Consider the following 25,896-nt stretch of genomic DNA (forward strand, 5'->3'; position numbering starts at 1 on the left):
ATTGACACTACTGTAGGTCGACTTCAGTGACTGGCGATATATACTTAGGCAGACTTCAAAATCACAGACGTGTTGCCACTAGCCATATTGACCACTATTTATTTATTATTTTAAATCATGCTTGAGATACCGATGTCTGGACAGGCAACTTGACGGATAAGAATTTGTTCCAATAATAGAAATGGACAGGTGCTTCGGACCGACAAGAATGACAAAAGTGGGACCGGCAAACACACGTTTTTAAAAAATAATTTCGGTCTCAGAGACCAAGAATCGGTCCCAGACTGGGAGAAAAGGGCTTTTCCCCATTCCTGGTAAAGTATTAAAATTAATATTTTGTATTCTATATTTCTCTGACATAATTTAAACATTGTTGACTTTTGTATGTTTACTTTTGGATGTTTAAAAGGTTTTCATTTCTCTAACACAATAAAAATGCTTATGTCATTTGTTTAATTTTGTTCAGGGGAAGTTTGTTTTCAAGAACGGTCGAATCTACGAAGGGATGTTTGAGAAGGATCACATTTCTGAGTATCCTCAGTTCAATACTGACGGGAACACGACACCAGACATCAGTCAGATCCGAACTCGCACTCCATTACCGTCAGGTAGGAAACAAAACACAGACAGTTTACACCATTACGGTCAGGTAGGAGACAAAACACAGACAGTTTACACCGTTACCGTCAGGTAGGAAACAAAACACAGACAGTTTACACCATTACCGTCAGGTAGGAAACAAAACACAGACAGTTTACATCAATATCAGTGAGATCCGAACACGCACTCCATTACCGTCAGGTAGGAAACAAAACACAGACAGTTTACATCAATATCAGTAAGATCCGAACACGCACTCCATTACCGTCAGGTAGGAAACAAAACACAGACAGTTTACACCGTTACCGTCAGGTAGGAAACAAAACACAGACAGTTTACACCGTTACTGTCAGGTAGGAGACAGACAGTTTACATCAATATCAGTGAGATCCGAACACGCACTCCATTACCGTCAGGTAGGAAACAAAACACAGACAGTTTACACCGTTACCGTCAGGTAGGAGACAAAACACAGACAGTTTACATCAATATCAGTGAGATCCGAACACGCACTCCATTACCGTCAGGTAGGAAACAAAACACAGACAGTTTACATCAATATCAGTGAGATCAGAACACGCACTCCATTACCGTCAGGTAGGAAACAAAACACAGACAGTTTACACCATTACCGTCAGGTAGGAAACAAAACACAGACAGTTTACACCGTTACCGTCAGGTAGGAGACAGACAGTTTACATCAATATCAGTGAGATCCGAACACGCACTCCATTACCGTCAGGTAGGAAACAAAACACAGACAGTTTACATCAATATCAGTGAGAACCGAACACGCACTCCATTACCGTCAGGTAGGAAACAAAACACAGACAGTTTACATCAATATCAGTGAGAACCGAACACGCACTCCATTACCGTCAGGTAGGAAACAAAACACAGACAGTGTACATTAATACCATGGTTAAAGGTATATACTCAACATTATACAATACTTCTAGTAGTTAGTGACTTCAGTTGACCATACAGTAGTATGGCTGTTATGGTTTTTTGTTTGGAGTGTAGTCTGTAAATGTATTTGTATCATAGTAATGCATACAGGAGTTTGTTTTTAACCTGTTTAGTCTTTTATACACACCTGTGTATTTTTTAAAAATAAAGAATGGTAACTGAAAGTAATGTTAATTATTTTAATTACTTAAAAAAGGTAAACATGCATTTTGTTTTGTGTCTCAGACAACATCAGTATTCACAGCAACGAGAGCTGTAACACAATCAGTCCGAGTTTCCAGCTGGAAGTCGACCATCTGCTGTGTGAGTTTCCTAACCTTGACAGAGAGGATGAGATAGCTCAGGTTGGTACAGTCATACTTTCTATGATTAAACTATTCAACATTCTGGATTTGTTACTGTTAAGTATACAAAGGCTTTCAAAGTGAGAAGACAGGGACTCTGGCTCCCTAATTCTGAAAATAGTGCATTTGCCCCATTTAGGAAAATTAATCTAATTGCCCCCCTCCACCACCCCCATCACCACCACCACCACCACCACCAGTCCCCATTCCTTTCATCTTCTGATGCCTTCTAGTAATATATATATATATAACTTAAGATCATGCTTTTCATGGGTTGCATCAGAATAATTATTTTATGTCATATTGCAGGGTTTTTTAAAATTCAATACAAAATTGTTTTATTTGAATATTTGTGATTAAAAAAGATTCGTCCACCATCTACTTTAGATCATTTCTTGAACAATCTTTATCATATTCAATAGGTTAAATATCTGGGGCCTAATTCACTAAACTCTCGTAACTTTTTGTTATCGCAGTACAATGCTAAAAGACTTACAAAGAGGATGCCTTGTTGTCTAGCAGAGCCTAAGAGAGCTTTGTGAATTAGGCCCCTGACATTTCTGTTAACATTCCAGTCAGTGCAAAATATATGTTCATCCATGACATAACATCATGATACATGCAGTATCAGTGGTTTAATTTCAGAAGTCTGTATGATGATTTATTTTTAAAGCATTTCTCTTTATGTCACATCATCTGATATACTGTTACCCTCTCTCTCTCTCTCCAGGTGATGTATGTGGTATTCCGCAACGTGACGAGCTTGCGTAAGATCTACGCATGTTACAGCGGTCTTGGGTACGAGGAGAGTCCCGACAACACGTTCACGATGAACCGCATGCAGTTCTGGAGGTTCGTCAAGGACTGCCAGCTGCATCACGGCGCGCTCACTCTCATGGACATGGACCGCATTTTAGGTCGGCTACTTTCACTTTATTATGATTAAATTTCTGTTACATTCATTACAATATGACGTCATCACATTGGTCTGGCCGTAGAATTACATCATCAGGGAACGTCATATCTGATGATGTCATTTTATAAGAACTTTTAACGTTATTATTAGTAAGTATGTTTTAAATTTAATTATAAGGATTGTCACGTTATTTCTTTTACGTTCATCTAGGTATGAAAACAAAAATCATCTGCAAACTTACATGAGAATGGCTTCGCCGATTCACACAATTGTGGATGACTTTTTAAACATACCTATTTAATCTTACTATAGTAAGAAAGACAATTCTGACCATGCAATAAAAAAATTTTTTTATTGAATATATGTGTGATACAAAATCTCACATGCATAGTGCGTGTTCACCCGAATGATGTCGTGTCCCTAACCAGGAATGATGTTGTGTCCCTAACCAGGAATGACATCATGTTCCTAGCAAGGATGCCCAACGTTCAATCAATTCCATAAAATTCCACCAACTTTCTAGAAGAAGTAAATTGTGTTATTTAATTAAAGTTTTGTTAATCATGTTAGAGAAAGTTGTATGTAATAAATACAGAACCACATACCAGTTGTTTTACCATGTTATTTATTGCACTCGTTTATGGTGCGCAAGATTTATACCACTTGATGGCTACATGGTATAATATTTGTGCGCACTATAAACTTGTGCAATAAATAACATGCCAAAACAGCTGGTATGTGGTTCTTACTATGTATTATACATTTTCATAAGGAATGTAATAATCACGAGAATCTAACTTTTTCAGATGTGCTGATGATGTATGTGTCTGTTTTTTCAGGTGGTAACAAACAGAACTATGAATTGCACAATCCGTATGAGAAGATACTACAGAGAGAGTTTATCAACTATCTCATCATTCTGTCTTTCCACCTCTACCACGAGGAACACGAGTAAGTCTATTTGGACTCTGAATCCAGTAATATAATGTCACAGTCTGTATATACTATAGAGAGAGTTTATAAACTATCTCATCATTCTGTCTTTCCACCTCTACCACGAGGAACACGAGTAAGTCTATTTGGACTCTGAATCCAGTAATATAATGTCACAGTCTGTATATACTATAGAGAGAGTTTATAAACTATCATCATTCTGTCTTTCCACCTCTACCACGAGGAACACGAGTAAGTCTATTTTGACTGTCTGAACTGAATAATGTATGACATCTAATTCACAAAGTGTCTTTTAGACATTCACTCTTTTTTAAATATCATAGTAAAAAGAGGAAGAGGTCAAAAAAAGACTGTATATGGCCGAAAGGATTAAATTACCTATTTTTATGAGTGTCAAAAAACAATATATTTTTAATATTATAAAAAAAGAAAACATTGAGAAATAAAAACAAGTAAACTAATTTGTAAAACAGCTAGTGTTTAAGTATTCTTAAAGGGACATTCCTGAGTTTGCTGCAAATTTTAAGATGTTATCGACTAACAGAGACTTTTTAACGATTGTAATTGCATATCAAATATATTTTTCTGCATAAAATATTAGTAGCTGTATATTAAATGTGTTTCTGATCATTGTAATATTTGTACTAGGCTAAATTTCATTTTATTTCCTAAAATATTTTTTTTGGTACATACGAAATTATTTGAAGACAAAATCCAGTTTGGGCTTCTTACAAATATTAAGACAACCAGAAACACATTGAATATACAAACACTGATATTCTAAACAAGAAAATATATTTAATATGAAAGTTTAATCGTAGAAATATGTCACAATGCAGCAAACTAAAGATTGTTTATGTTTTTTTGTATTTTGGTGAATCTAAGCAGAGACTTCCTGCCATAAATGTGTTGTGTTTTCTGTCTTGATCCATTAAAGAGTTATTTGTTTTGTATTTTGTTTCAGTGGCCAGTCTCCACTTTTGGCGTGGTGTATGTCTAAACTGATTTCTGAGAACGTCTTGCTTAATGCTTGCAACATTAAAGGTGATAGTTTTACTAGTAGTATTGAAATACTCATAAATGCTTTCAGTAAATATAATCCCTATCCTCAACAATAGGCAAAAGGTGAAGACAGCCTGTGATGCAGTGTTCCCATTTACTTAATGCGTTCAAATATCAGCAAATTGTCACTCAATATGTTAGACTTATAGAACATCCACCATGGGTTTAAGAAACGGAACCATTCTTAATTAATTTTCTTCAACATAATAACAAATTGCTCATTTGTGTTTTGTTGAGCCCTACAATGAAACATCCCATAAATGTTATTTGCATGCAATATATGTGTAAAGCTAGCAGTCATATGGCTACTTTGAGTCACAGTAACTTCGTGATTTGTTTTGGGGCAACTGCAACAATGAAAGAATTTGTTTTGCTGCCAGTATTATTTAGTAGTAGCTGGTGCATGTGTATTTTGTTGTGTGTGTGTGGTAGAAGAATGCCGGTTTGTGTTTCAGGTAACTTCTACTACGAAACGCGGCGAGCTGTCAATGCTCTTGTTCACATGGACCAGGCATACGAGGTTTACCAGACACACTGCACCAACAGGAAGGTAACTTGTGCACACCTCTGTTAAGCAACCACCTGTCATAAAAAGACATCTTTCCCTTCTCCCATATAATTTAATATACTGTATATTTTTGCCTCTAGGTCTCTTGGCTATAAGTCAAATCCCTAATTTTAATGCCTGAAAATGTAAAAAATAAAATAAAAAAAATCATCTATGAAAACTGGGTACAAGTATTAAAGTATTTCTTCTTTTAATAAATGAGAATCATGATTGGCTCATAAGTACGATGTACAATATTTGAACAAAAGAAACTTATTTGAGGAATTTCAACTTTGCACATCAACCCTCCCAGATTCCACAGGAGTCTCCCAGTATTTGATCAATCTTGCGGCAGAAAATCATTTCTCCCAGGAAATCCTTATTTTCTAGGCATAAAAAAAATTCCAGCCACTGTGCCATATATAAAACTATCCAGTTTAGTGCTAATAACACCTCTGATGGAAAAACTAATTAGCTATTTTAACAATACTTGTATCAGTTAGTTTTGTATGCTTATGCTGTAAAATGTTGGTGACTAGAATACACTTCAAGGAACAATGATTAAATGTAGTGTTTAGACATAAAGATACAATGTACTCACGGAAATGGGTGTAATTCTGGTATATTTCATACAATGTCTGTAATGAGGTTTTATTTATGCTTAGTGGAAATACAATATTTATTTCATCATTATGATGATTTTAAATAAGTACCACATCATTGTTCCTCATTATAGTAAAAACTGAATATTAATTTATAAGATTTATATAAATTTGTCTTATAGATATTTTTTATAAACCACCAGCAAATAATGTAACATAACCTGCATTGTGTAATACCGTAAATGTACTTATTAATGTTTTAATGTCTTGTTCATGTTTTAAATAAATTTTGATAAAAGATTTTTTTTTTTTAAATATGTATTAAATCATAATAATATTTAAACTTAAAAAATAATAATAATAATTAGAATAGAATAAATTATTTCTTTATTTTATGCCAAGATCTAAGGTTTACAAGTATATATGACATTGTGTAGTGTTCATATAACTTACTGTAATAATTTTTTTTTAAATTGCGATTTTGTGTTAAATCGTGTGCATACATGTATCTCCTGTTTGTTTTGAGAAAATCTCCTGCTTTTTCAATACAGATCTTTTGCTTTCTCTAAATGTTGACAGGTCTACACATCAATATCTGATTTGTAATTAAAGCATCGAAAGAGAATATTTCCATAGATATATAATTTGTTCAAGACCCTGTTAAAATGTGATGTTATTGGTGTGACTAATAAAACTTTGTTCATTTGCAGTATCCACCAAAAGAGCCTGCCATGAAGATGAGACAGTTTCTCTTCTTGATGAAGGTAAAGTAGTGGACAGAGTTAAAATTGGGAAAACAATAGTATTATAGTAACAACTTTCTCTGTCTCTTTCACTCTCTATGCCTCTGTCTTTTTCACTGTCTGTGTGTCTGTTCTGAAGATGGTATGACTCCTATTGCTTGGCATACATCATACAGGGTTTAAGATTGACATCAGGAATTATTAGCAAATCAATGCATGTGGTTAGGAAATCTGTAGCCAAATTCAGATTTGAATGAGCAAATTAGCCAGATTTACACATTTACAAAAACAATGCGATTTTCAAATTACCCTTTTGCTAAATTAATAAAAGAAAAGAAAGAAATGTTTTATTTAACGACACACTCAACACATTTTATTTACGGTTATATGGCGTCAGACATATGGTTACGGACCACACATATTTGGAGAGGAAACCCGCTGTCGCCACATAGGCTACTCTTTTACGACAGGCAGCAAGGGATCTTTTATTTGCGCTTCCCACAGGCAGGATAGCACAAACCATGGCCTTTGTTGAACCAGTTATGGATCACTGGTCGGTGCAAGTGGTTTACACCTACCCATTGAGCCTTGCGGAGCACTCACTCAGGGTTTGGAGTCGGTATCTGGATTAAAAACCCCATACCCCGACTGGGATCTGAACCCAGTACTTACCAGCCTGTAGACCGATGGCTAACCACGACGTTACCGAGGCCGGTGCTAAATTAATAATGCAATGTATTTGCCAAATTCAAGATAAATGTGTATTTTGTGATTTTGTGAATAACAGCTTAAAGCCTGCTCGTAATGTACTGAGTTCTTCCACTCAGTTACATTCTACTTGTGATACTTCTGAAATTACGAAGCCTGTTTTTCTGAAATGCAGGTGTTTAAGCATTGCAAATGAATATAATTACATGTGTGTAAGACATAAACAGGTGTTTAAGCATTGCAAATGAATATAGTTACATGTGTGTAAGACATAAACAGGTGTTTAAGCATTGCAAATGAATATAGTTACATGTGTGTAAGACATAAACAGGTGTTTAAGCATTGCAAATGAATATAGTTACATGCGTGTAAGACATAAACAGGTGTTTAAGCATTGCAAATGAATATAATTACATGCGTGTAAGACACAAACAGGTGTTTAAGCATTGCAAATGAATATAAGTACATGCGTGTAAGACATAAACAGGCTTTATAAATTCAGCCCATAGAGTCTGAGACTTCAGTGTCATGGCAACGCCGTACAAATTGCATGAGTGTGAAGTCATGTTTCACGTTTACCATTATAACTTTAACCAAGTACTAGCTAGAGTGCATAGTGTATATGGCAGTGTAGGGCTCAAAATAGGAAGTCAAATATGACCTGCTGTTAGGAGAGAACTTATATAGGCTCTGCCTGTTGTGCAAGCCTTTTGACTTTTTTCTGATCAATAAGATATCTCAAAACAAAACACTATAAATTTCTTTCCATTTTATAATGTTGTTCTCTTCACCAGGATCTGAATCTGATCAATGAGGACCTGACTGCCCAGGCCGTGATCGCGGTCCTGTGCGCTGATGACCCTGCCGTGTCCGATGGCGAGGGATGCTACAACCTCGAGCTGGAGGTCAGTCGTCTTCATTAAAAGTTTGTTTTTGTTTAACGACACCACTAGAGCACATTGATTTATTAATCATCGGCTATTGGATGTCAAATATTGGGTAATTTTGACATATAGTCTAAGAGAGGAAACCTGCTACATTTTTCCATTAGTAAGAAGGGATCTTTTATATGCACCATCCCACAGACAGGATAGTACATACCACAGCCTTTGATATAGCAGTCGCAGTGGAACAAGGAATAGCCCAGTGGGCCCACCGATGTTTCTTAATTATAATGGCTTCACATCATCTTTAAGACCTTATTATTACCCATATTGTCAAAAATATCTTGGTACATATCAAAGTGATAGGTCTCACTAGAACACCAAGTGTGATGTAACACTTGGACGTCACACGATGACGTTATCCATTGGCACACGACAACCATACATGAACGTCAACCAAACGAGTTGAGTGATATAAATTAAGATCGATTATGGGTAATAAATAGGATATTAAACTTGCTACTATTTCATATCATGTATATGTCCCAAATGAAATAATTTTCAATGTCGTTCACTAAAGTTCATGACAAATGAAATTTTCTCACTCGGAACATAAACATGATATGAAATGGAAGCTTGTTTAATAACCTATAATTACTAAACTCATTCTTGAGAACAGGTTTTTAGGAAGACGTTGGAGGGTGTACGTCCAGGCCTGGTGCTTTTAAAACGTTTAGAGTCTAGACTCAAGACTAATAGAGTCTGAAAGGTGAACGTCATGGCAACGCCATACAAATTGTATGTGTGTGACATCATTAGAGACTGAGTCTGGACTGTAAAGGTTTATCAGCATGGGCCCTGGTCTTCACATCATCTTTACCACCTTATTACAAAGCTCATTCTTACAATACACGTTTTGAGGAAGGGGCTTCAGGCTAATAAATCGGCATATTTTCGGGAAGTGGGGGGGGGGGGGGGGCATACTTTGTGGTTGCAGACTTAAGGGATGAGTACAAGATTTTTTGCTGATTCATTGCAACTGTTATTTTTTAAATCTTTAAAGGTCAACAAACAGCATGCCAGCATATGCTACTTTGTAAAAACTGTGTAAATGGGAAAAGATAAATAAATATATTCAATTATCTCAAATTATTAATAATAATTTCTCAATATATTTACCGTACAAGTTATCAAAGTGTCCTCTTTTTTTTTTTAAACCCTTCTAAAAGTGTACATCAAAAATACTGTGAGTGATAATTTTAAACAAACCATTTTGTTTTATTTCAAACATGTATTCTGGCATTACCTTCCTCCACCCAGTTATACATTGTTACACATGAAAATAATAATTGTGACTGGCACTTAATAGGTTACAGCAAACAGCACATGATAATAACAAAAATATTGTGATGATATGGGGAATATTTACATTATTTACAGATGACGTTCCTGGAATTCTTTGAGGCTCTGGTTGCCTGTGCTGAGGTGTATGTTACGGAGTCGGTCGTTAAAGACCCCGGAACCCCCCGGTCCAGCACCGCCCTGACCCAGGAACAGAGCATGTACTCCTGCCCTGCCTCCCCTTCCAGACTCGCCAGTCAGGTACTCGTTGTCAAGTTCACATACACTTCACTGTACCTCAAACGTTGTTAGATGTTTTCTTTTATAACATGGTTTTAGTCTTTAAGTGTGCGTTTGTTACATTAAATTATTGTGACCATTTTATCAGTTTGGGGTTTTATCCGATAGCATTATTGCATTCAATGTTTTCCAGTGTTTTGAAAATGGAAGCATTCAGTTTATTGTCAATGGAATACTGATGTTATTCAAATTTAAAAAAAGATACATTATTACTTCGCTTATTATCAGCAGTCAACAACATTAAAAACTGGATGTGTGCAAATTTATAGTGTTCTGTATGGCATGTTTTTGCCACTATACAACTTCAAAAAGTGGGATATTTGTTTTTAGAAATCACCCGATATATATTTATAATTTAGTACATTCGTAATAAAAAGATTAAATTAAATATTATTTCTAGCTAAGGAGGTAAATCGAATGCTTCTCTTTTCAAAGTTATCTGTATTCTCTGTGTTGTGATTTATTTAGTTGTAGTTTACTTTATTGGTGTTTCTTGTCTTTTCTCTTTTTAATAATTTCTCTGTTTCTGCCTTTTTTATTACTATTACAAACAATATTGTCATAATGGCTTCAATGTTATATGTTAATATCGCTTCAACTCTAATGAAGTGCACTGCTCATAGGAGCTTCTCATATTTCTCTCTCTTTAAGCACTAACAACTAACCACTAAGAAAACAGATGGCTGGTGTGTGTGTGACCTACAGCAATTTATATCTCAATGATGGCAATTGCTGTCAGTGCCGTTGTTAAATTCGAGCCCTGACTTATTCTCATTTGTAATACTGTATAATTAAAGGGTCCTGAATAAATGAAAGGATAATTTATTTTTCATATCTTTACTTCATTTATCTTTGGATGAAGTTTGTAACAGAATTAAAGTGTGAAAGGATAACTTATTTCTCATTTTTTTACTCCATTAATCTGTGGATGAAGTTTGTAATGGAATTATTGGCATCTTCGAGTGAGGTTGTTGATGTGGTGAGGTCAGAGACAGCCTGTGAGAGTCCTTTCGGCTGTTTCTTGAGTCCAGGAGGGCTGCACTCTAGTCACAGACAGGCTCAAGTGGTCTGCAGCGTGGACGTTGGCAACGACGGTGAGGTTGTTGCCAGTTACACAGCGCTTGTGATACCCGTCCTGCCCATGGACACTCAAAGCTCTCCCACAATCTCTGCCAAGGCGGGCAGATCTGTAAGTCTCAAGTCACAAGGCTACAGGTTCGATTCGTAGATCCAGAAATAGCAGCCATTTTGGATTTTAAATACAGTTTTGTCTCACCTAGACTGACGAAAGGCAAGATATAGATGTTACTTTTTTGATGGCAACAACATCAACTTTTGCTTTTTGCTCATGTTAACACAATGTTAAATTTTTACATTTTAATTAATGGACCTAATTTTGAATGATTAATCATGAATTTTAGTTCACAAATTCTTTTATAAAATCAATAAGATTGAATTGAATGTATAATTATATCCCAGGGTGCAGTTATGAGCTTCACCAAATTGGTTTATGGTAGGTGAGACATCTAATTCTGCACAATTCTCTTCTTTCACACAAGCATCGCACTGTTAAATAAATGGCTCTCAGTCTCGGCTTCATCTGTAGGTTCAAAACTTTAGTGATTCATTCTATCTGTATGTTTGTCCTCCATTGACTATAAACATAACTCAATCATTAAAACCAACACTGCTAATCATCACTTGCTGTTACAGTGAAACCCCTCTAAACCAGACACCCACAGGACCAAGTAACAATCTCATTTTAAAACGTATCCAGTGTAGAGAGGTTATGTTCTGTACTAATGTCTAAAAAGGGATCGTGAAAAATGTCCGGTTTTTAGGCATGTTCAATTTACAGAGGGTCCACTTTTGAGGAGTTTCACTGTATATCAAAACTCACACAAGACATTTTCATTTAGGCTTCATGTTAATTGTTCATGCTTATGCTTATTTTTATTATTATTATTTTTTAAATGTTAAGAGTTGGTGTATGTATATACATGTATTTAGATAGCAAGGTTAAAGTTGTCAATAATGAAACGTATACTTGAGTACCTTGCACAAGTTTAGGCAATGATTATTGAGCTTCCAGTTTTTGAGAATAATTTGATGTCCATATTCATCTCATCACATAAAATGCAGGTGTAATGTAATGAAAACACAACAACATTTAAATAGGTGTGAGAAAGCCATGCCAGGAAAATGTTTAGGCACATGAATATCCAGGTGGTAAAGCACCATTTTCATTGGTTAATCCATTGTTAGCTGTTATTCATGCCATACAATAATTGTGACATAATTTATATTAGCATAGAGGAGAGACATTGGTCTAAAATATAATGCTGTGAATTGTTATGTAAATAATTATTATACTACTAAAAGTGTAAGACTAATTGTACTAGAGATATAGGGAATCGTCTGTGTGTATATGTTGGTTTCTCACACTCATGTCTGTGTGTATATGTTGGTTTCTCACACTCATGTCTGTGTGTATATGTTGGTTTCTGACACTCATCCCAGTAAAACAATTCTTGGAGTGAGCTATATAAAGCTTATTCTAATGATTGATTTTCTTGAGACGTGTGTCAGAAAAGATATTTACAAAACATCTCCCATGCAGAACAAGTATTAGTCAACAACAGTCACTATTGGCACCCTTGTTTTGGGTTTGTACACACAATTAATATAGCTATACATGTATGTCACCGTAATTTCATTTGAAATCCATATTTTGTAAACTGTACAATTTTTTTAAGTTACAAGGTTTTCTTCAAACATAGTCAGGTGCATTTAATTTAGTAATGTTAAACAAATTTTTAACAACAATAATTTTGTATTAGAATTTTCTTAAAAACAGAAACGTCATGTACCCAGTTTATTGTTATTGTAAGCAGATGCAAAGTGACATGATTGGAATAATTACATTAAAATTCAAACTTAGCTGTATTATTACAATGCTTCGCCGTATTAAAATAAAAACTGGTCTACTAACCTTGACCCCTGTCAAATTTTTATAATAAGCAGACAATGCTGTTTACATGTCGGTATGTTTTTAATTTTCATAATTTTTGACAAATATTAAATTTAAGTTTAAAAAGATGAAAGAAATAAAAAGTACCTTTTGTCAAATATATCATATTAAAAAACCCATTGGATATATGTTATATATCTTGTACGAAGCTAAAACAAGGGTACGTGCGAAGAGTCACTGTCATCAACTTTATTGTACTATTGTTAATAAAATCAATGTCAGCCTGGGATGGATGTTTGTCAACACTGTTGCTTGTATTGTTTGAAAAGACGGTGGGGGGGGGGGGGGGATGGACTGGACGTAGCCCAGTGGTAAAACACTCACCTGATGCATAGTCGATCTAGGATCGATCCCTATCGGTGGATCTCTTGAGCAATTTCTCATTCCAGTCAGCGCACCACAGCTGGTATATCAAAGGTCGTGGTATGTACTGTCCTGTCTGGGATGATGTATATAAAAGATCCCTTGCTACTAATGGAAAAATGTCAAAATATGTCAAAATTACCGAACGTTTGACATTCAACAGCCAATGAAAAATAAAACAATGTGTTCTAGAGATGTTGTTATTTTTTTTTTAAATCTTTGATGTTTCAGGTGGGGATGGACGACGGCGCCGACTCAGCTGCTCACATCACACCGCATGTGTCACAGCGAGGGTCAGGATCACCAGATTTATCTCCCTTGAGAGCTCAGTCTTCTGGTGCAGCTACACACAAAACAAGTGGAGACGAATCAACAAAACACATTGACGTGAGTAGTTTACTGATTGTTAGTAATAAACACACCGACGTGAGTACTTTACTGTTTGTTAGTGACAAACACACTGACATGAGTAGTTTACTGCTTGTTATTGACAAACACACTGACATGAGTAGTTTACTGTTTGTTATTGACAACCACACTGACATGAGTAGTTTACTGTTTGTTATTGACAACTACACTGACATGAGTAGTTTACTGCTTGTTATTGACAAACACACTGACGTGAGTAGTTTACTGTTTCTTATTGACAACTACACTGACATGAGTAGTTTACTGTCTGTTATTGACAAACACACTGACATGAGTAGTTTACTGTTTGTTATTGACAAACACACTGACGTGAGTAGTTTACTGTTTGTTAATGACAACCACACTGACATGAGTAGTTTACTGTTTGTTATTGACAAACACACTGACGTGAGTAGTTTACTGTTTCTTATTGACAACTACACTGACATGAGTAGTTTACTGTTTGTTATTGACAAACACACTGACATGAGTAGTTTACTGTCTGTTATTAACAAACACACTAACGTGAGTAGTTTACTGTTTGTTATTGGCAAACACACTGACGTGAGTAGTTTACTGTTTGTTATTCACAAACACACTGACGTGAGTAGTTTACTGTTTGTTAATGACAACCACACTGACGTAAGTAGTTTACTGTTTGTTATTGACAAACACACTGACATGAGTAGTTTACTGTTTGTTATTGACAAACACACTGACATGAGTAGTTTACTGTTTGTTAGTAACAAACACACTGAAGTGAGTAGTTTACTGTTTGTTAATGACAAACACTGACATGAGTAGTTTACTGTTTGTTAATGACAAAACACTGACATGAGTAGTTTACTGTTTGTTATTGACAACCACACTGACGTGAGTAGTTTACTGTTTGTTATTGACAACCACACTGACATGAGTAGTTTACTGTTTGTTATTGACAAACACACTGACATGAGTAGTTTACTGTTTGTTATTGACAAACACACTGACATGAGTAGTTTACTGTTTGTTATTGACAAACACACTGACATGAGTAGTTTACTGTTTGTTAATGACAAACACTGACATGAGTAGTTTACTGTTTAATGACCAACACTGACATGAGTAGTTTACTATTTGTTATTGACAAACACACTGACATGAGTAGTTTACTGTTTGTTATTGACAAACACACTGACATGAGTAGTTTACTGCTTGTTATTGACAAACACACTGACATGAGTAGTTTACGGTTTGTTATTGACAAACACACTGACATGAGTAGTTTACTGTTTGTTATTGACAAACACACTGACGTGAGTAGTTTACTGTTTGTTAATGACAACCACACTGACATGAGTAGTTTACTGTTTGTTAATGACAACCACACTGACATGAGTAGTTTACTGTTTGTTATTGACAAACACACTGACATGAGTAGTTTACGGTTTGTTGTTGACAAACACACTGACATGAGTAGTTTACTGTTTGTTATTGACAAACACACTGACATGAGTAGTTTACTGTTTGTTAATGACAACCACACTGACATGAGTAGTTTACGGTTTGTTGTTGACAAACACACTGACATGAGTAGTTTACTGTTTGTTATTGACAAACACACTGACATGAGTAGTTTACTGCTTGTTATTGACAAACACACTGACATGAGTAGTTTACTGTTTGTTATTGACAAACACAGTGACGTGAGTAGTTTACTGTTTGTTATTGACAAACACACTGACATGAGTAGTTTACTGTTTGTTAATGACAAACACTGACATGAGTAGTTTACTGTTTAATGACCAACACTGACATGAGTAGTTTACTATTTGTTATTGACAAACACACTGACATGAGTAGTTTACTGTTTGTTATTGACAAACACACTGACATGAGTAGTTTACTGTTTGTTAATGACAAACACTGACATGAGTAGTTTACTGTTTAATGACCAACACTGACATGAGTAGTTTACTATTTGTTATTGACAAACACACTGACATGAGTAGTTTACTGCTTGTTATTGACAAACACACTGACATGAGTAGTTTACTGTTTGTTATTGACAAACACACTGACATGAGTAGTTTACTGCTTGTTATTGACAAACACACTGACATGAGTAGTTTACTGTTTGTTAATGACAAACACTGACATGAGTAGTTTACTGTTTGTTATTGACAAACACACTGACATGAGTAGTTTACTATTTGTTATTGACAACCACACTGACATGAGTAGTTTACTGTTTGTTATTGACAAACACACTGATATGAGTAGTTTACTGTTTGTTATTGACAACCACACTGACATGAGTAGTTTACTGTTTGTTATTGACAAACACACTGACATGAGTAGTTTACTGTTTGTTATTGACAAACACACTGACATGAGTAGTTTACTGTTTGTTAATGACAAACACTGACATGAGTAGTTTACTGTTTAATGACCAACACTGACATGAGTAGTTTACTATTTGTTATTGACAAACACACTGACATGAGTAGTTTACTGTTTGTTATTGACAAACACACTGACATGAGTAGTTTACTGTTTGTTAATGACAAACACTGACATGAGTAGTTTACTGTTTAATGACCAACACTGACATGAGTAGTTTACTATTTGTTATTGACAAACACACTGACATGAGTAGTTTACTGCTTGTTATTGACAAACACACTGACATGAGTAGTTTACTGTTTGTTATTGACAAACACACTGACATGAGTAGTTTACTGCTTGTTATTGACAAACACACTGACATGAGTAGTTTACTGTTTGTTAATGACAAACACTGACATGAGTAGTTTACTGTTTGTTATTGACAACCACACTGACATGAGTAGTTTACTGTTTGTTATTGACAAACACACTGATATGAGTAGTTTACTGTTTGTTATTGACAAACACACTGATATGAGTAGTTTACTGTTTGTTATTGACAACCACACTGACATGAGTAGTTTACGGTTTGTTATTGACAAACACACTGACATGAGTAGTTTACTGTTTGTTATTGACAAACACACTGACATGAGTAGTTTACTGTTTGTTAATGACAAACACTGACATGAGTAGTTTACTGTTTAATGACAAACACTGACATGAGTAGTTTACTGTTTGTTATTGACAAACACACTGACATGAGTAGTTTACTGTTTGTTATTGACAACCACACTGACATGAGTAGTTTACTGTTTGTTATTGACAACCACACTGATATGAGTAGTTTACTGTTTGTTATTGACAAACACACTGATATGAGTAGTTTACTGTTTGTTATTGACAAACACACTGATATGAGTAGTTTACTGTTTGTTATTGACAACCACACTGACATGAGTAGTTTACTGTTTGTTATTGACAAACACACTGACGTGAGTAGTTTACTGTTTATTATTGACAAACACACCAACTTGAGTGGTTTACTGTTTGTTATTGACAAACACACCAACTTGAGTGGTTTACTGTTTGTTATTGACAAACACACCAACTTGAGTGGTTTACTGTTTGTTATTGACAAACACACCAACTTGAGTTGTTTACTGTTTGTTATTGACAAACACACCGACATGAGTGTTTTACTGTTTATTAATGACAAACACGCTGACATGAGTAGTTTACTGTTTGTTAATTTAAGCAACTATGCCATCTAGTGGCTAAACAAAGTAATTTACTGTTTTTGTTGTTTTGAGGAAAGTCAAGTTGTGCCTGATTAAACACTGGTTGATTGGAAAAGTAAAATCATTGCTTAAACATAAATGATTCTTGTATGTTAATAGTCCAACCAGAGGGGACTATAGGTTTCATCTCCGTCTGTCTGTCTGACCATCTGTCCATCCATCTGTCCTACGTATAGTTTCTGGATGTTGTTTTTTCACAATATGTCTTGAGATATTGAGCTGACATTTTGTGTATAGCTTTATCATGGACTGTTACAGATCATCTTTGATGGCTATTTACTTACTCATTTTTCACAGTTATGGCCCTTGAATTTAGGAGATATGGAAATTTGTTGTGCCAAGTAGGTGACATAAGATTTTGTTTCTTTTAAACCATTTTGTTTTTTAATTTATGGATATGTTGTTTTTTGTTTTAGTTTCAGGCTTTATGATGATGGACATTCTACTGATGTATTCTGTATTACTCATTCTTGTTTTCTAAAAGTGTCACTAACAAAGAGTTTTCTGTGTTAAACTTTATCATGATTTCTCTCTAGGGGCATGACAAATCAGCTATCGTCATCACTAATCCCGATTTGGAAGTTGTGAGCGACAGTCGACACGAAAGTGCTCGGGATGGTAAGTCAAAACATCTTTATTGTAATGTTTAAATAACATCTTTATTGTAATGTTTAAATAACATCTTTATTGTTTAAAAAACATCTTTATTGTAATGTTTAAATAACATCTTTATTGTAATGTTTAAATAACGTCTTTATTGTTTAAAAACATCTTTATTGTAATGTTTAAATAACATCTTGATTGTAATGTTTAAATAACATCTTTATTGTTTAAAAAACATCTTTATTGTAATGTTTAAATAACATCTTTATTGTAATGTTTAAATAACGTCTTTATTGTTTAAAAACATCTTTATTGTAATGTTTAAATAACATCTTTATTGTTTAATAAACATCTTTATTGTAATGTTTAACTAACATCTTTATTGTTTAAAAAACATCTTTATTGTTTAATAAACATCTTTATTGTAATGTTTAAATAACATCTTTATTGTTTAAAAAAAACATTTTTATTGTTTAAAAAACATCTTTATTGTTTAAAAAACATCTTTATTGTTTAAAAAACATCTTTATTGTAATGTTTAAATAACATCTTTATTGTTTAAAAAACATCTTTATTGTAATGTTTAAATAACATCTTTATTGTAATGTTTAAAAACATCTTTATTGTAATGTTTAAATAACATATTTATTGTTTAAAAACATCTTTATTGTAATGTTTAAATAACATCTTTATTGTTTAAAAAACATCTTTATTGTAATGTTTAAATAACATCTTTATTGTAATGTTTAAAAAACATCTTTATTGTAATCTTTAAAAATCATCTTTATTATTATTGTTTAAAAAAACATCTTTATTGTAATGTTTAAATAACATCTTTATGGTTTAAAAACATCTTTATTGTTTAAAAAACTTCTTTATTGTAATGTTTAAAAATCATCTTTATTGTAATGTTTAAAAATCATCTTTATTGTAATGTTTAAAAAAACACTTTTATTATTATTGTTTAAAAAAAACATCTTTATTGTAATGTTTAAAAAACATCTTCATTGTAATGTTTAAAAAACATTTTTATTGTAATGTATTTAAAAAATCTTTATTGTAATGCTGAAAACATCTTTATCGTAATATTTTAAAATCATCTTTATCGTAATGTTTAAAAATCATCTTTATTGTAATGTTTAAAAATCTTCTTTATTGTAATATTTAAAAAAAACATCTTTACTGTCATGTTTAAAAAAACAAACATTTTTATTGTAATGTTTAATTTAGATATTTTATGTTTCGTTTAATTGGATTCCACTCACCATTCACACTTGAGAAAAGAAAATATTCCCAGTATGCAATATTTTAATTACTGCAAAAATAGGTCCATTAATATACAATGTAGCCTATAGTTGGGGAGGATGTAATGGGTGAGTACACCTTCACTTAACACGCACACCTCTCGAATTGAACATCCCCTTGCAATGTTATCTAAGAAAAGTGATTTTTCTAGACTAATTTAAATTAAGAGAAATATATTCTACTGGATTTTTCTAGGATATCAGTGATTCTTTTCATTCTGCATGTAAAAGGCAAGTCTGATAAAGTTCTCACTCGCCCTTTTTGCACACTAAGCCCTTCCTGGCTGTATTTTCAACAGGACTGCACTTACAAATATTTGTGCTCTGAGGCAGAAGTGGTGTTCGCATAATATTAACTGATTATGTAATCAAAAATGTATGGAATGGTGCCAACCAATTAAAACCAATGATTGATGATAAAATTGTAACTGAATCCCAACACTATTGCTCTCTGGTAGGACTCAAACTCACTGACATGTACATACATAACATACAGAGCTATTGTTTATAAAGTGAGACAGTAGTTGAGTAAAGATTTTGCCGTGTCATCTCACAGATGTGACACCATTGGCCGACCACCCGAAGAGTTCGTCATTCTTCAGTCAACACACCGTGGTTACCGACGACAACCAACAGCTCCATCACAGCTCCGTCTCCGTGACAGCACAGACCGAGCAAGGAGCTGAGGACGGTATGAGAATCCATTAATACGGATTTTATTACAAACTGAATCAATGGATTTTATAGTGCAATCTGTTGCTCAAAGGATTTTTTTAATTATGGTTTGATTTTTTTTTTTTTTTTTATTACAAAAAACATGATTTAATAGATTTTATTACAGATCGTCATTTGGTCAATTTTATTAATAAAATTTAATTTAATACAAACCATGGTAAAATCTGATCATTTAAAGCTGACAAAAAAGATATATTTAGTAAAGCAATATTCTCATTATGTAATTAGTCACAGAGACTTGTCACATGCATTCAAATGGTACTGTGAGAACGCCTAAATCAGAATGACATTAGTCTTATACAACAAGTCGTGGTGGAGTTGTACCGATTGTAGCATGTCCTATTTCTTATAACAGATTGTAAGCTTTCAGCCAATCAGATCACATTAAAGTTCAACCATTTAGTTTTGTCACCTTTTTTTTTTGGGGGGGGGGGGTCTAAATGTCAAAATGTCCGGATTTCATGGGCCCATAAAACCTATTATTGTCCAAATGTGGTCAGTAATTGCTTTGTTACATGATACCATCAGTAAATTGTCTACATTCATGTTTTCTTTATTTTGGTGAATATTTGTTTGCACTTACATTTTCCGCAAAATATTTTTCAACTCATGAGCTTTGTTTGACATCACAGAATCTTATGACATAACGTCTTCTCACATATACAATTCGAATCACTATCACAAATCGTATGCAACAAGTCAATGCGACAAATAGCATAATGAGAACGCTGCTTAACAGAAATATATTTGAATTATTTTAATTCCATCCAGAATTAATTTAAAATTGTTAAAACATTTTGAATTTTATACAACGTTTCAATAGCCAATGTGTCAGTACACATTCATTGATTGACACAGGAGAGGGTGAAGGAGATGAGGATTAGGAGTATGAAAAACATTTTGAATTTTTTACAAAGTTTCTATAACCGATGTGTATTTTCTGTGCTGGGGTGTCAAACATTCACTAATTCATTAATTCACTGATTGCCACAGGAGAGGGTGAAGGCGACGATGACCAGGAGGAGTATGCGGAGGAGGAGCTAGATGAGGCAACACGACTCTTCAACTTCTGGACTCACCAGATCCACATCTTTTTCGTGCGCAAGTTCTTCCCGGCTGCCGACAGACTGGCCACACTCATCAAGCTGGTCACACACAAAAACATGCTGCAGTCGAGACGCAGGTTCGGGGAGCCCACTACCAAGTGCTCATCGCGGGCCAGCATCGACGGCAACCTGCAGAGCCCTTCGGAAAAGGTCCAGCCCTAGCTAACTGACGTTTGTGGAAGAGACGTTTGAAATTTGGTTTTCCTATTTATTGTTGAATTAAAGTATTTTAATAAATTACCTATCTTTTTCCAGTGAAAGATACATCAAATAGGTATTTTTGTTATCATATTGCCAGATTATATTTTATAATTCAAATGAACTTTATTATGTTCTTCTCTGTTGGCTTTTATTTGAAAATTGGAAAAAGTATTTATTTAAATTAGTTTCAAAAGGTCCGCTGATGAATCTCTTAAATAAATGAAATGAAGTTTTCAAGTTAAATGTTATAATACGTTATCAAAAGTGGTGTACTTTTGACTTGACTTGTTGTTCAGTTCTCAATGTCTATACAACTATGTTGACTGTATAGCCATTAAGGCAATAGCCATTAAAAAATCTGTGATTAACAAATTATTTACTGTATTATACTTCTGTTTCTTACTCAAAAAAAAAAGAAGGAAATATGTTGATGCTCCTGTGGGGCTGTTTTATTAAAGAGTTCCCAACACTAAGTTTTGTTTATTAATATCACGATTCTTAAAGATTATTTAGTATCTGCATGCATGACACTTAATTTATGAAATGTTTGTCATTTTCTTTATTATCTATATATGCATAGATAATCTTGTAGAAATAATCAGAGGGGGTAAAAGGAGTATGGGGAGACAGACCAACAGGCACGCACACACACACACATAGAGAGACAGACCAACAGGCACGCGCACACACAGAGAGAGAGAGAGACAGACAGAGACAGAGAGAGACAGAGACAGAGACAGACACACAGACAGACAGACAGACAGACAGAGAGAGAGAGAGAGACAGAGAGAGAGAGACAGAGAGACAGAGACAGACAGACACACAGACAGACAGACACACAGACAGACAGACACACAGACAGACAGACAGACACACAGACAGACACACACACAGACAGACAGACAGACAGACAGACTGATTCTGGGGCTGGGGCTGGGGCTGTTTTTAAAATAAAAACAACAAACTTTTGGGATTATCAATAAATTTAATATGTACAAAATACCTTCTACAGATATAAATATTGGATTTGTAAAAGATGTTTATAATATCTGTAATAATGTATGAAGAGAGCACCATGTAAAACCTGAAACAGCTAAGCCAAGTGCACATCTAGCTGCTACAAAAGACAAACACAAATACACAGACCAGGATGTGGGTCGGAGTGTTGTGGGACTGAGTGTTGACAAGGCTGGAAACACTTAGGGGTACTTGCTAAATGATGTGCTTAAGCCAGTGCTCCACAACTGATATATCAAAATCTGTTGTATGTCATATTTAGATATATAGAAAAAATGGAAACCTGGAATTACCATAATATACAGGCTACTCTCTTTTCTCTCAAAAATATGCATGGGATAATTGCAAATCACTAGTGCATAAGCAGTGAGGTGTATGTACAGTCCGACCTCGTTACAACAACTGTCGTTACTACAACATTTACACCATCCAACCACAAATTGTTGGGAACAAACATACATAAATGTTATTCTGTTAATTACACTGGAATTCACACCATCCAACACCAACAGCAAATTATGAACAAACGTGCATTCGTCTTCTAAAAACACCTCTTGACAACAACATTACATAACCACAGATGCCATAGCCCGTTGGCAGTACACACAGCCATTTGGCATCATTGATCTTGTCGCGATCGTTCAGTGTCACATGATGTCCAAGTTACCAATATCAGCTAAATCTGTAAACATGTATTGCTTTTGAAACTAAGCCTTTAGTCATTCAGGTAAAGGATTAACTTGCAACAATCAAGTCTACTGTTTTATAACAGTATGTAAACAAACCAATCACAGAAGGAATGATTAGAATGACAGTGAATGTGCCTTGATTAATAATAATATATTTAATAATGGTCTGTGACCGATCCACGTCAGTGGGCCTATTGGGCTATTTCTCATTCCAGCCATTGCACCACAACTGGTATTTCAAATGCTGTGGTGTGTGTTATCCTGTCTGTGGCATGGTGCATATAAAAGATCCCTTGTTACTAATGGAAAACTTTAGCAGGTTTCCTCTCTAATTACAAAATCTTCGACACCCAATAGCTGATGATTAATAAATCAATGTGCTCTAGTGGTGTCATTAAACAAAACAAATACTTATAATGGCAATTTTGATAAAACGACAATTTTGATATAACAGCAAATTGACCCAGGGACGAACATGGTTGTTGTAACGAGGTCTGACTGTATCTGAAAATATGTATGTGTGTGGTTCAAATTTTACCAAGGAATTGACAGCAAATGTGAAGGTTGCCTTCCTTATTTTCCTTGTTTGCTGTTCCTAGAAAATCACAAGTTTTCGACGGCAAAAACAAATGTCATGGTGCCCATCCTGGTTTTCCATCATGCCCTTCCCATATATTCCATATTGTATACATAAGAAATAGTAAAATTATCTTTGGTAATGTGATAAAAGGCATCCATATCCAATAAACTGAAAAGATGATGACAATCTAAGGCATGAAAGTGAAATGTTTTTTGTCTGAAAAAACTTCATAAAAAGTAAGTTGTTTTTGTGTCCATCATCTGAAGAAAATGTTTGTCTTTGTGCCCGAATTGTTGTTATTAAACTGTGAGAAACACTTGTCATACAGCCCCTCCCCCCCCCCCCCCCAATAAATTTTGACACCTGTTTGTGTGTGTGTGTGTGTGTGTGTTTTGAGAGGTATATGATTCAATGGTTTTACAAACATTAGTTGTACACCACAACACAGATGATAATTCATGATTACATATATATCATTCAAATACATTATATCTCTGCTTTTAGAAAGGAACACCATATAAACACAAATAAAATAAAACAGGCTTTAGGATTATAATATGATAATAATGTACTTTACAAGCAATCTAACATACATGTACATATGCAAATATATTTTTTATTTACAATAACATACCATAAGAGAGCCAATATTTGACATCACATGATTTTTTAGAGCCAAACCAGGTTAATAGAATAAGAATGGGAGAGGAGTGGTGTATGAGGCTTACAAATTCAGCTGCTGCTCTCCAATATATACATGTACACTATCTGTGTAACCTAAACAACAAATTGTAATATTAAATTACAAATATAATAATAAAACCCACCAAAATACCCCATAAATAATTTATTCATTCAGAGGTTCTAGAATATGGTGGCCCAATACTCGAGGCCTGTGGGTTTTTTAGATTCGGGTCACTCAAAATTACTATGTGCGATCCCGATGGCAGGTGGTAAAAAAATTATAATTCTATAACCCCCAATTCATATATATTTTTTATTTCCAATTTTGTACTTACGTCAGGAAATTGTTTCACACAATTCAGATTCCAAAATTTTATTATAAGTTTGCTATGGATCATTTTATGTAATTTAGAATTACAAATCATGATTCGAGAAATATTCTCCATCCCATTGTTACTTGTAGTATCCTGTAAATGTATAATTATGCTGAACGTGCTGTACAGCAATAAGTGAAATTACCACACATTTTTAAAGATGCTATTTACAAACAAATGTGTATGTATATTAATATTTTACTTGCTTATAAAACAAACAATGAATACATGTTTAATGAAAGCCCAGTATGAAGAAAATGATGACTACTAGGGCTATGTTACCCTTGAACTAGATGAATAAAACAGTATGGACATGTCACCAAAATATGGACATCAGATTATCAAATTTATTAACAGGGTGCACATCTGAAGGTTTGCATACATGACCCTTCGATCAGCCTTGCTGACTGTACACAAGACAACTATCTGTATTTACAAGATAAATATGTCAAACACATTTTTAATAAGAATACTTTTAGACTTTTTAGCAAATGCTGGTTACCATCATCGTCACAAACTCCTATCAGATATGGATTATTCACACCAACTCCTATCAGATATGGATTATCCACACTAACTCCTATCAGATATGATTATTCACACCAACTCCTATCAGATATGGATTATTCACACCAACTCCTGTTAGATATGGATTATTCACACAAACTCCTATCAGATGTGGATTATCCAAACCAACTCCTATCAGATGTGGATTATCCACACCAACTCCTATCAGATGTGGATTATCCACACCAACTCCTATCAGATGTGGATTATCCACACCAACTCTATCAGATATGGATTATTCACACCAACTCCTATTCACACCAACTCCGATCAGATATGGATTATCCACACCAACTCCTATCACATATTATTATTCACACCAACTCCAATCAGATATGGACTATTCACACCAACTGCTGTTAGATATGGATTATCCACACCAACTCCTATCAGATATGGATTATCCACACCAACTCCTATCAGATATGGATTATCCACACCAACTCCTATCAGATATGGATTATCCACACCAACTCCTATCAGATATGGATTATCCACACCAACTCCTATCAGATGTGGATTATCCACACCAACTCCTATTAGATATGGATTATCCACACCAACTCCTATCAGATATGGATTATTATCCAGATATG

The 25,896-nt window shown here is 34.4% G+C and overlaps 1 protein-coding gene across 2 annotated transcripts in view; it reads left to right on the top strand.

Annotated features, from left to right (window-relative positions):
- Positions 1-21,862, top strand: part of LOC121375586 (radial spoke head 10 homolog B-like) — a 34,206-nt gene extending 12,344 nt beyond the window's left edge. The window contains exons 8-21 of one of the 2 annotated variants that reach the window (XM_041503112.1): positions 467-608; positions 1,795-1,913; positions 2,644-2,830; positions 3,669-3,780; positions 4,748-4,827; positions 5,301-5,395; positions 6,705-6,758; positions 8,240-8,350; positions 9,770-9,931; positions 10,905-11,159; positions 13,596-13,751; positions 17,977-18,058; positions 19,904-20,038; positions 21,076-21,862. In XM_041503112.1, the coding sequence (XP_041359046.1) occupies positions 467-608; positions 1,795-1,913; positions 2,644-2,830; positions 3,669-3,780; positions 4,748-4,827; positions 5,301-5,395; positions 6,705-6,758; positions 8,240-8,350; positions 9,770-9,931; positions 10,905-11,159; positions 13,596-13,751; positions 17,977-18,058; positions 19,904-20,038; positions 21,076-21,350 (1,965 nt within the window). In that variant the 3' untranslated portion in view covers positions 21,351-21,862. The remainder of the gene's footprint in view (positions 1-466; positions 609-1,794; positions 1,914-2,643; positions 2,831-3,668; positions 3,781-4,747; positions 4,828-5,300; positions 5,396-6,704; positions 6,759-8,239; positions 8,351-9,769; positions 9,932-10,904; positions 11,160-13,595; positions 13,752-17,976; positions 18,059-19,903; positions 20,039-21,075) is intronic. The other variant, XM_041503114.1, reaches the window with a different exon arrangement.
- Positions 21,863-25,896: the final 4,034 nt, after the last annotated feature.

This window comes from Gigantopelta aegis, chromosome 6 (assembly GCF_016097555.1).
Source record: "Gigantopelta aegis isolate Gae_Host chromosome 6, Gae_host_genome, whole genome shotgun sequence".
NCBI lineage: Eukaryota > Metazoa > Mollusca > Gastropoda > Neomphalida > Peltospiridae > Gigantopelta > Gigantopelta aegis.